This window comes from Rutidosis leptorrhynchoides, chromosome 7, assembly GCF_046630445.1.
Source record: "Rutidosis leptorrhynchoides isolate AG116_Rl617_1_P2 chromosome 7, CSIRO_AGI_Rlap_v1, whole genome shotgun sequence".
Taxonomy (NCBI): Eukaryota; Viridiplantae; Streptophyta; class Magnoliopsida; order Asterales; family Asteraceae; genus Rutidosis; species Rutidosis leptorrhynchoides.
Genome location: NC_092339.1, coordinates 372789609 through 372801147, shown reverse-complemented (window position 1 = coordinate 372801147; position 11539 = coordinate 372789609). Strand labels below are relative to the sequence as shown.

General features: G+C 33.5%; 2 protein-coding genes across 2 annotated transcripts; both read right to left on the bottom strand.

Moving 5' to 3' along the window:
* Positions 1-696: 696 nt before the first annotated feature.
* Positions 697-4309, bottom strand: LOC139857633 (glucan endo-1,3-beta-glucosidase, basic vacuolar-like). Its single transcript, XM_071846448.1, has 3 exons — positions 4130-4309; positions 2325-2865; positions 697-1221 (listed from the first exon to the last, which is right to left on the bottom strand). The coding sequence occupies exons 1-3, from the start codon at positions 4191-4193 to the stop codon at positions 789-791; spliced, it is 1038 nt and encodes a 345-aa protein (XP_071702549.1). The 5' UTR covers positions 4194-4309; the 3' UTR covers positions 697-788.
* A 1113-nt stretch (positions 4310-5422) lies between these two features.
* On the bottom strand, positions 5423-10071 carry LOC139857345 (probable DEAD-box ATP-dependent RNA helicase 48). Its single transcript, XM_071846091.1, has 8 exons — positions 9119-10071; positions 8171-8277; positions 8031-8086; positions 7412-7933; positions 7024-7119; positions 6695-6910; positions 5897-6079; positions 5423-5823 (listed from the first exon to the last, which is right to left on the bottom strand). Exons 1-8 carry the CDS (start codon positions 10060-10062, stop codon positions 5593-5595), a joined length of 2355 nt encoding a protein of 784 aa, XP_071702192.1. The 5' UTR covers positions 10063-10071; the 3' UTR covers positions 5423-5592.
* Between the last annotated feature and the right edge of the window lie 1468 nt (positions 10072-11539).

Here is an 11539-nt window from a genome sequence, read left to right as displayed (position 1 = left end):
TTTAACTCGGGACGAGAAGGAAGATACGGGCTGTCGAAATGTGTGGGTGGAGTTTTTATTTTAATTTACAAAATTGAAGGTTTAACCCCCTGGAGTTTGGTGTAGTTTTTGTAAGGTGTTTATAGTTGAGGGGGAAAGAATGAAAAATCAAATGTGAAAAAGGGGTGTAACTTGTGTCGTTTTGGGCCTGACCAAACGGCCAACTTTATCACGTCTGTTAGAATGTAAATTTAACTCGGGACGAGAAGGAAGATACGGGCTGTCGAAATGTGTGGGTGGAGTTTTTATTTTAATTTACAAAATTGAAGGTTTAACCCCCTGGAGTTTGGTGTAGTTTTTGTAAGGTGTTTATAGTTGAGGGGGAAAGAATGAAAAATCAAATGTGAAAAGGGGGTGTAACTTGTGTCGTTTTGGGCCTGACCAAACGGCCAACTGTATCACGTCTGTTAGAATGTGTATTGTATTATAATTATAATTATAATTATAATTATAATTATAATTATAATATATAATATAATATAATTATAATTATAATATAATTATAATTATGATAATAATATAATATAATTATAATTATAATATATTATAATATAATATAATAATAATATAATATTCATTATTCATTATCATTATCAAATTTGTAATGTATATTACCAACTTTATTATATTATAAATCCATAAACCATAAACCAACATGACAAGAAAATACTTGAAGGATAACATATTTCGAGTTCGCCAACTAAAACAGACATAATCTCAAGTACTTTTGAGGATTAGATAAACCATCTCTAGATAGTCTCGTATCCTTTTTGTATCGAGTTAAAATTGAGATTATACTTTGCTTGTTGATTTGGGTAAAATACTCCAAAGTTTTTCTCGAGTTGAGGTTCCTTGTTGTTCTCATCGAACATTGCAAACAAGTACGTCTCTATAGCCTTTCCTGGTCTCTTAGGCGTACCCCATGGCGCATGTGCAACCATGTTTGTATAATATGTACGTGCATTATCAAATGTTGCTCCAAACGCACCATCTGATGGCCATCCGGTTTCAGATATAACAATTTCAAGTGAAGAGCCTCCAGTCTTCTCTAACGCCGAGTACATCACATCTACCATCGCATCAAAAAGATTTTGGTACGCGTTTGCTCCATCTTGTACTACAGTTCCTGGAGACGTAAATGTTGCATAGGCAAGCGATATGGCTGAAGGATTACCTGAATAACTTTAAAAAAAAAAATGGGACGAATATATAAATAAACGTTACAACAATATTGCTAAATGTGATATATTTATCCATACGGTCATTTTCAACGTTCTTAATTCTGACTATATCTATATGCCAAGGTGGAGGCGAGCCATATGGGACCCACAAAGTATATCTTTTTTTTTTTTTTACCCGGGTATCCAAACGGTCAACTTACTAATCCCTTACTAATCCCAGAGCAACTACTAAGTTGGGTTGCGTTTTCGAATTAAATCACCAAACCAAAATGTTACAATTCTAGTGACCAATTTAATGACAACTTCTATTAAAATTATATACGAGTACTGTTTATCCTCCTAATTAATCCGTTTATTTATCATCTTGTTCAATTAAATATTGACACTTAGTTAGATCAACAAATTATGAGATGAGAAAAAATTACTAGTAGTAAACGTCACATGTTGTAAATCTATATAATTACGAGGAAAAATCATTTTCCATTATATATACATATTTTATATTTTATTTTATTTTATTTTATTAGAAAAGAAATATTCTGACATCTTAAACACTTATCACGACTATATTCCCATTTGTCAATTTCAAATTTAAACAATTTAAACTTCGTTATCTTTCCATTATACAAAGAGAAATTGACAAATATACTTTTTCTTCAAAGTGTTCAACAACTATCCATTAGACCAACAATTTGATCGGCAACAACTTTAAAGTAGTCGACTAAAGCTTTTTTTGTCTGTAATCGACCAAACATCAAGTTAAACTTGGTCGACCACTTCAATAAGATGGTCGATGTAGTAGACCAAACATCAATGTAAGCTTAACTTGATGTTTGGTCTACTACGTAGTCGACCATCGGTTTGAAGTGGTCGATCAACCTCAACTTGATGCTTTGTTGACTACATGCAAAAAAAAGTATAGTCGACCACCTTAAAGCTGTGGTCGATCAAATTGTTGGTCTAAGAAATGGTGTATATTGACAATTTTTTTGAGAAAAGTGTGTATAGTTTGACGACTTAGAAAAAAAGTGTATATTTATTATTTTGTTGTATACAAAAGGCAAAAACTAATATGATAAATAAAAGCACAGACAACAAATGTACCTGAAATAAGGATAGACATTAACAAGCAATGGTGCATTTACGGCATTAAGGAACCCGATGATCGGGTCAGTATACCACCTAACATCATCTCTGAATGCACCTTGTGACGGTGGATAATCGACACCAATCATCGTTGTATCAACTGCAGTCGAAACTTTGATTTGATCCTTGAGTCCATAAAACGCAACCACTTCATTAATATTTGTCAAAGCCGGATGAACCAATGGCGCCAAATAGCCATCAGAAGGCTTAACCTCATTTCCAACTGCTATGTAACGAAATTTGATATTAGGATAGCTCGCAACGTTTTTCCATACCCAATCAAATGCGTTGTCACGACTCGCAGCAACATATTGTAAATCTGAATTTGGGACACCTATCATTACTTCAATGTTGGACCCACTTAACGCTTGTAAAACGGCTTGGTTAGGATCGTAAAGTCTCATTCGTTTGATGTTGCGGGAATTGTATAAGCTTATGACTTGTGCTGGTGTTGGAAGATTGTTTCCTAGTAATCCGTAGCATACTCCAATTTGTGATTCTGCATAGATTAAGGTCTTACATATATCAGATCATATAACAATATTTCATATTTTATGAGTCCTATTTTTATTTATAGAACACTTATACTCACACACTCACGAGGTTGTCTCATTAACTTGATATAAGTTCTTTTATGAGATAAAAACTGGGGCTTATAAAAGTTAATTTTTCAATACTTATTAAAAAAGATAATGCTACTAAAAGTTACCATTATAAATAGCATAATATAAGGTATTATTGTTTCCATAATCTATGAATCAAAAAGACTTCTAAATTGAGGTCATTTGTGTTAATAGCATATACCGGATATTTGGGCGTGCAAGGTGTGCGATTCAATCGCACATAGCCCAAAGTCTAAAGGAGCCAAAAAAATATAACACAACAATATAATATACTCTATGGCCCATTTATTTTTGAAGTTTTAAAAATATTACATTTTCGGAGTATTCGAACTTATTTTTATACATATGAAAAACTTCCGTATAAATCCGGAGACTTTTTTGCTTATTGATAAGGGTCCTTAAAATTAACAGAACGAACTACTTATATCTTGCATACCCTGATTACCCTCTAAGACGGCTCGAACACTCACAGTCAGCACTTATCACAAATCTATACAAAATTTGTCAAGACAAATCGCTCAACCATGACAATGACCCTTTTATCTAAGTTGTATTCATAAAATGACAAAAATACATATGATCCGTTACTAAAGTAAAAATGCCATACATTTAAATAATTACATCTAGTCAAATGTAAAAATACAAAAGCTGGCTTTTAAATCATGCAACCGAAAGTAAAGATCAACAAGTCCTCTGTATTTCAAAAACACATAGTACGGAGTATAAAACTTAAGTTGTGGCATTGAATATTGTTGTGTTGTATATATTATAGTATATATATATTAGTTTTTCTAAACATAGCCCTAAGGGCTATGCTTAAGAAAATAATTTGAGCATAATTGGTGGTACGTTGTAGTTAGTGGAGTGGTTAATAGGAAGTTATTATAGCGGTTATTTACAGATTACAACAAAATAAAGCATGTCCTAAAAGCTTAAGGATAGCCCTTAGGGCTATATTTAGAAAAACTCTATATATATATATAAAATTTAAGTGCGAAAAGATTTAACAACCGAACAAAAATACAACCATACAAGAGTGAATAGGAATATTCTAAAAACAGTTGTGTTTTAAGTATTTGTATGAAACGGACAATGCGAAAGTTAAATAAAACGACATTTAAGTTGAGATAATATCTGAACCTGTGGTAATTAGCAATGTATCAAAGATGCCCAGTAGAAGAAGTAAAGGAGCCATGAAAGACATTTTGGTTATGTACAATTTATGAATGTATGCCACCTTTTATAATGTGCAAAAAACCTCATGAAACTATATAAATATTGAGGCGGCTAACATTTTAAGATAGAAATTAGGGAGTATAGGGGCAAATAGTGGCGTCGTAGACTTTGAGTAGTGTAGCCACGGGAGATGTAAAATATAATGATTTATAAGCAAGTGGAGCTTTATTTAGGGGAAAATGATCATATAAGATGATTGTTATTTAAGGCTGCTATGATACGAATTCGAATACCAATATACGAATTCAATCTTGTCGTATGTTTCGGCCAACATCTTTGAATTCAAAATCATATCTTAAACACAATAGGTTATAATTTCTTGTTTAAATTACGGTGTGTGTTGTATACTGAGATGCATATGTATCAAGTGAACTCATCACCTTGAGGTTGTGAGTTCAAGACCCGTTGTGGCCAACAAGAATGTGTGTACATTTATAGCTAAGAGAAAAAGAACTTTTGTGATAATATTTGAGCGTAAACTCCGAAACCATGTCATGGAAAGTAATATTTCACAGTTTATGTAAGATATATCGACAATAACATTCCAATGGATCCTTAAATATGAAATGAGCAACAACGACAACAATAACAACGCGATCATCTACCGCAGTTGCATAACCCGCCCTCAACTGCTGCCCTAGAGGAAACCCATTAGTATTGTATTTTGAGGTGATTATTAAATAGAAAGAAATAGTTACTGAATACCCGTCCCTCACAGAATAATCTGAACAAGAAAAACTTTCCGTTTGTTTATATTTTAGTCGATAACATAGTAATAGTTACTGTAACTTTTAATTTCAGGCGATCACAAAAACTTACTTTGATAGGTATAAAATGTTCCAAGTGGTTGAAGGTGTTTTTAAGTCTCTGGTTGCACAAAATTACGACGACATACTTTAGAGAGAGTCAAATAGTCAATAGAAAATGGATAAAAAGGGCACAAGGGATATTATTCATCAACTGGTACATTAACCAACCAACCAAATACTCCTCCAAATTCTTTTTAATCATATCGTATATCGTATAATCTTCAATGTAAAATTTAAATAGTTATATTGACAACCCTAAAAAGTGGACCACATATGAATGAATGATACCTTTTGTATTTTACGTTTAAAGTCAAAAACTGACATCGACACATTCATTGAAATTATCCCTTGCATAAATATGTATAAAGTTGATGTATATACACCACTCCCAATTTTAACATCAGCAGCATATTAACATTATTTTCAGTTTTTCACTACACATGATACAACTATCATCTAGTATATAATTGCCTTACTTTAAATAAACTTTTTTCGCCTCAAAATAAAGTTGTTGATAACATTTTATAATCAATCACTGATTAGTGAAAAGTCTGTGTGCTACTTTCGTACACGAATGCCTGGTATATCTTTGAGCCCCATCTTCACAACCGTTTTCCTAAATAGTGAAGGCACTTTTTCTAACCCGATCGAGTCGCAAAAACCCATGCCTAGCTCAACAAGTGTCGTTTTATCTCTACCAGTTTCTCTAATCGAGTTATAATATCCAAGCCAAGCATGGTACGCTGCCTCTTTCACACTCGGGTCAATTTTCGCCATTGACTTTTCTATCTGAAAAAGACAAATGTTTTTTATTATATAAACAAAGAATTAATTTAATTAGCGTTTGAGGGTTGATACAAACCTTTACTTTCATATCTGGATCTAAATGGGGTGATGCGATTTGATCAACCGGTAGGTCTTTAATTTCGTCGATAAAATATTCTTCCCAAGGCGCGAGCACCATTATTCCTTCTCCACCTTTGCCTTCACGTCCTGTTCGTCCAAGACGATTTATATACTGCTCACGGTCTGTAGGGACACCAACCTGGTTCACATTTTAATTTATTAAATCAAATACTGAATAAATTAAAATTAAGGGTGTAAACGAGCCGAGCCGAGCCGAGCCGAGCCGGAGCTCGACTCGTTTAAACTTCATAAAGCTCGAGCTCTGCTCGGTTCAAGCCTACAATTTTATGCTCGAGCTAGGCTCGTTTGACAATTTTCAAGCTCGAGCGCGGCTCGAGCTCCACTCGTTAATTACATAATCTTATTTTCTTTATATTATTAGAATTATATAAATATAAATTTCATATTTATTGTTTTAGTAATTATTATTCACTTATAATAAAATTAAGATTTATTATTATTACAAAAATAATATTTAGTGTATATAAATAAAAAGCCCGTTTAGGCTCGCGAAATTGTTTGGGCTCGAGATATGAAGCTCGAGCTTGGCCTAGCTTAGCCTCGGCTAGAATCGAGCTTTAACCGAGTGAAGCTCGAGGAGGTTTCGAGTAACTCGGCTCCTTTAAACCTCTATTAAATCACATACGAAATAAATTTAGATTGTATCTATAGCTTTAACAATTATTTCAAGTGAAAAAAAGGTCAAACTTTTCCTATATAGATGCCCTTTTTAAAAATAGTTCATTTTTGTTACCTGAATTACCAAGCTGACATCAGGATAATTCATTCCACGAGCTGACACGTCAGACGTAACTAGAATCAGCTGTTTAGCTTCCTTAAATTCCTCAGAAACACGAGTTCTATAAAATTGTGGTTTCCTAGAATGGATCTCTCGAACATTCATTTTCATCTCTCGGAGAAGAGAAAACATGAGTGATGTCATCATTGCTGTTGTACAAAAGACAATAACCTGAGAAATCATGAAACATAATTTGTTAATACACCATCTGATACAAACTTCACACGTTCATCTTTAATATTTATTTATATAGTACTATAAATAACTAAATAAATGCATAAAACCTTATAATCCGGGACGTGCGCAATATGGTCCTTCAATATATGATGGACTATTTGAAAATGTTGTTCATGTGGTGCAACAACGTAAGATTGGTTAACCTGCAAGAATGATTAAACAAACCATCTCTAAACATCAAAAACTATTTCCTTGTAAAAGAATTTTCAAAGGTAATAATAATCCCACCACACTTATTGATAAATCCACCAAAAGTATGCATTATTGAGTTTGTACAGTACAACTCATTAATGCATATTTGTGGTGGATTTATTAAAAAGTGTGGTGGGAATATCCCCACCCAATTTCAAAAGTTCTAAACTTGCAGCAAATAACAATACGACTATGATAATTTAATCACTCTAAAAATTGGTCAAACGAGTCAAAATCACACACCTTATTGTGCGTTTCTGGACCTAACCCAACCGTGTTTATATAAGCATGTTCCCGTTTCAAAACAAGTTGCGATACTCGGCGAACCTCTTTTGGAAGTGTAGCAGAAAAAAGTAACGATTGCCGTTGACGAGGTACACAATCAACGATTTTCTCAACGTCCTTACGAAACCCTAAATCTAATAAATGATCCGCTTCATCAAGTATAAGCAATTTTAATCCCATCAAACGGGTAGAGAATCCAGATTTGTTCTCAATATGATCTAACAATCTACCAGGAGTTGCGATTATAATATGACACGGTTCGGTTTCTAAACGTTTCTGGTCAACTTTAAATCGAGTACCTCCAACAAGCGTTTGTACACCGATTCCATTATGAAATTTTAGTAACACGTTGGCTTCTGCAGCTATTTGACTTGCTAACTCTCTTGTGGGACACAGAATAAGAACATGTATCGGTGGGACCCGCAAACGCTTTGCTTCCTTGCTATTTGAAGCTTTTAAAACTGTTTCAATTGCAGGGAGCTGTTTGTGTTCAACAACATCACATAACAGAAATGTAAAAACATTATAAAGCAACTAGTAGAACGTCAATAAAGAAAGGATTATTTTATTTATGTACCAAAAAAGCAGCACTTTTCCCTGTTCCAGTTTTAGCTTTAACTAACGCATCGTTCCCTGATTATAATAAAAAAAAATTAACACGCGTTTTTGAGGAAAAAAAAAAAAAAAAAAAAAAAGTTACTGAGGTAAAACTCATACCCTCAAGGCAAGTAGATATCGTAGCATCTTGAACCTTAGTCATTTGCACATATCCTGCTAATGTAAGAGCCTGAATAGTCAATGGAGATACATCACATTCATCAAACCTGAAAACAGAACCGTGCCAGATAAGATGATGTGGTGTTAGTTTAAATAATATATATATAGGTTTTTTATAATGTTTTCTGTAATTATAGTGTATTTATTAACTTATCTTTAAAAGATACTAAGTAAGTTGATGTTTTTCTTAGCTAATTTTTGAATGGGCTTGAATTTTAGTTTACACTTGAACAAGGCCAAACAAAAAGTCGACTTTTGACTGACTTTGACCCGACTTTTGACAGTTGCACGGCTTATTAAACGTTTTTCTTCAAATCGGGACGGGCTAAATACAAAACTGCCACAACGGACGCCACAACCGACATTAGCAACCATGCTATAAACATACCAAAACTCAACATTTTGAACTTTACCAGTTCGATTAAAGGGATGTCTGGGATTGCTTATTTTGTAGCGCATTGTGAATATGTGATTATATTTAATTTGATTTTTAGTGCTTATTTCTTCTACAATTAACAGATGAACAGTCTTTTATAGCGTACTCGTTCTACAGAGTATTTGGATTTGCTTGTCTGCTGTAGAAGTAAGCAACAAGTAGTAGATAAGCACAAAAACACCTATGTGATTCTGTAGTGCTTGTGCATATAATGAAGCAAACACCAACCTATGTGATTTTAAGTCCTTATTACTTTTAAAATAAACAGATGAACAGTTTTTCATAGAGAACTCGTTCTACAGGGTATACGGATTTGCTTATCTGCTGTAAAAGTAACCAACAGGTAGATAAGAACAAAAACAGGCAATCCAAACACCTCCTAAATCGACACATTATCATGCACGAAACACATTCAAACAACATATACAAATCGATAAAATTAAATAGCAAACCTCTTCGAACTAAGGATCGAGTCATCATCACTCGTTGCAATATCGTTTTCAGCCATCTGTCTCTTATTAAACTCATTCCTAATAACTTGTACATGCAACGACAAATCATCCTCTTCTTCTAAAAACTTCAACGGGACCCGTTTTGTCACCTTTCTATCATAATTACCCAATGCAGCACTACTCATCATCACCTTCTTCTTTATATCCCCTTTCCCATCATCACTCTCATCACCATCAGACGACCCGATTAAACTCAACCGTGGGCCCCTCGTTTTCATCAACACAAACCCCTCCTCATCATCCGAACATTCTTCACTAGAAGAATTATGATTCTTCCTATAACTGGTCCTAACTGAATAATGCCTAACATTCAACAAACTATATCTATTATCTAAACACGAAAACGTCGAATAATGCCTAGGTTTTGACTTATTATAATCAAAATCAGAAGAAACATCACTCACTTGATTACTAGTTATTCGAAGTTGACCCGAAACCATTTTTTGCAAATTAATCGGGTTATGATTCGATTCAATTCTTCTAATTTCTTGTAAAGATGGTGACTTTAGTGGTCCATCAGCTTCATTCCATAAATCTTCAGCTCCTTCTTTCATGAATCGATCAGCTAGGGTTTTAATGTGTTCTTTTGGGGATAAAGGTTTATAATTGGGCGTTGCTAAATTACTCTGTTCATCATAGGTTGTTTGATTCGGGTTGGATAATTTGGATCGGATTTCGGATCGAACCCGAGCCTGGTAAATTTGTTTTTCTTGATCAAGAAGACGTTTTTCTTTCTGTCTAGCTTGATTTTCGTGAAGGCGTTTCCATTGCCATTTGTTCAGGCCGCCAGGAAATGTCCGTGGGCCACCACCCATGCGGCGGAGAAAGGTGAGACTGTAGAAGTTTCTGGAACGTTCGAGAAAGATTATTGATGAATTATACATTTTTGATTTTTGATGGTGAAAGAGTGTGAAGGTTAGGGTTTTTAGGGTTTATGATTTTGAAGAATTTGCAGGTTTTGATTAATTTGTTCAATATTACATGTTGAGTCCTTATTCTTTTGGACCTTATTGTTTGCAGAACATTTTGTGTTCTTGTCCATCCTCTTGTTCTTTTTTCTAATTTACCCCTCTTTTGTGTTACTACTACTATCATCTCATCCTTTGTCACAACTCACAGGGACCGGTATTACAAAGAATGAAGCTACTTATAACTGAACTATGTATGAGACTTTCAAAATGATTTGGGTTGCATCTTTCGTTGGCGATTCAAGAAAGCAAATTCAGTGGGGTCGTGAAATATTTTTTCAGTACTAATTCTATTTGAATGTAATTTTAGTGATTGTTTACTTTCAAAAAACTACAAGTTCGAAAAATATATTGAGTCCGAGTAGTTAAATATAATGGTGTTCTACACATTTTAAAAGAAAAAACTATAAATTCGAAAAAGATATGTGGTCCTCCAGTTAAATTGAGTGGTATCTTATATAATTTACAGAGTATTTTTTACTAATAATTTCCAGACTTGCGGTATCCCGTGACTCCACGGGTCTTCATGTAAAATCGGCACTGGTTGCAAGTAACCATAAATCAAATAACAAATGGTATTATAAGAGTGTTTTCAACCATGACAAGTTTTCTCACCATGACGAGCTGCTACATCAGCGTCACATCAGTACTTCTTCACCATGACTAAACTCATAAACACTGTCAACCATGACATACTTTCACAAATAATTTGGAACCCATTAAATTATTTAATTAAACAAGTTACAAGCATTAAAGCTAATTGTATAAGTAAAATTAAACATATGCTTCGTCCTGAATTATGTTGAAATAAGGTAGATTGTAGGGCGAAGGTATGGAGGGCGAGTCCAGGGTTAGTTGGCACAAATAGCGTCCTCATGAGGGCTAGCGAGGGCGGGTGTACAAGGCGTACCGTTGAGACCTCTCTAACAACTTATCTTTTGAGTCACTACACCTCAGAGTTGTGTGACAACCCGAAAATTTTCGATCAAATTTAAACTTAATCTTCAAATGATTTAATGTTTCCGACACGATAAGCAAAGGCTGTAATGTTGAAATCTCAAAAACTTTGAACTGTGTTTCAAATATTCATTTGACCTTCGACTATTCCCGATAATTCACGAACCACTATCTGTAAATAAATACATATATATTTAAATATAAATATATAAATATGAAAGAGAAACTTATGTGATTTAATTCATTTGTGTAAATAAAAATAATATATAATATTACTATAAATCCATATCTATCTATATATATATATATATATATATATATATATATATATATATATATATATATATATATATATATATATATATATATATATGATTTAGAATTTATTTAATAAACGCTCGTAGCACTCGTTTGTCATCTTGATAGTTATTAATCA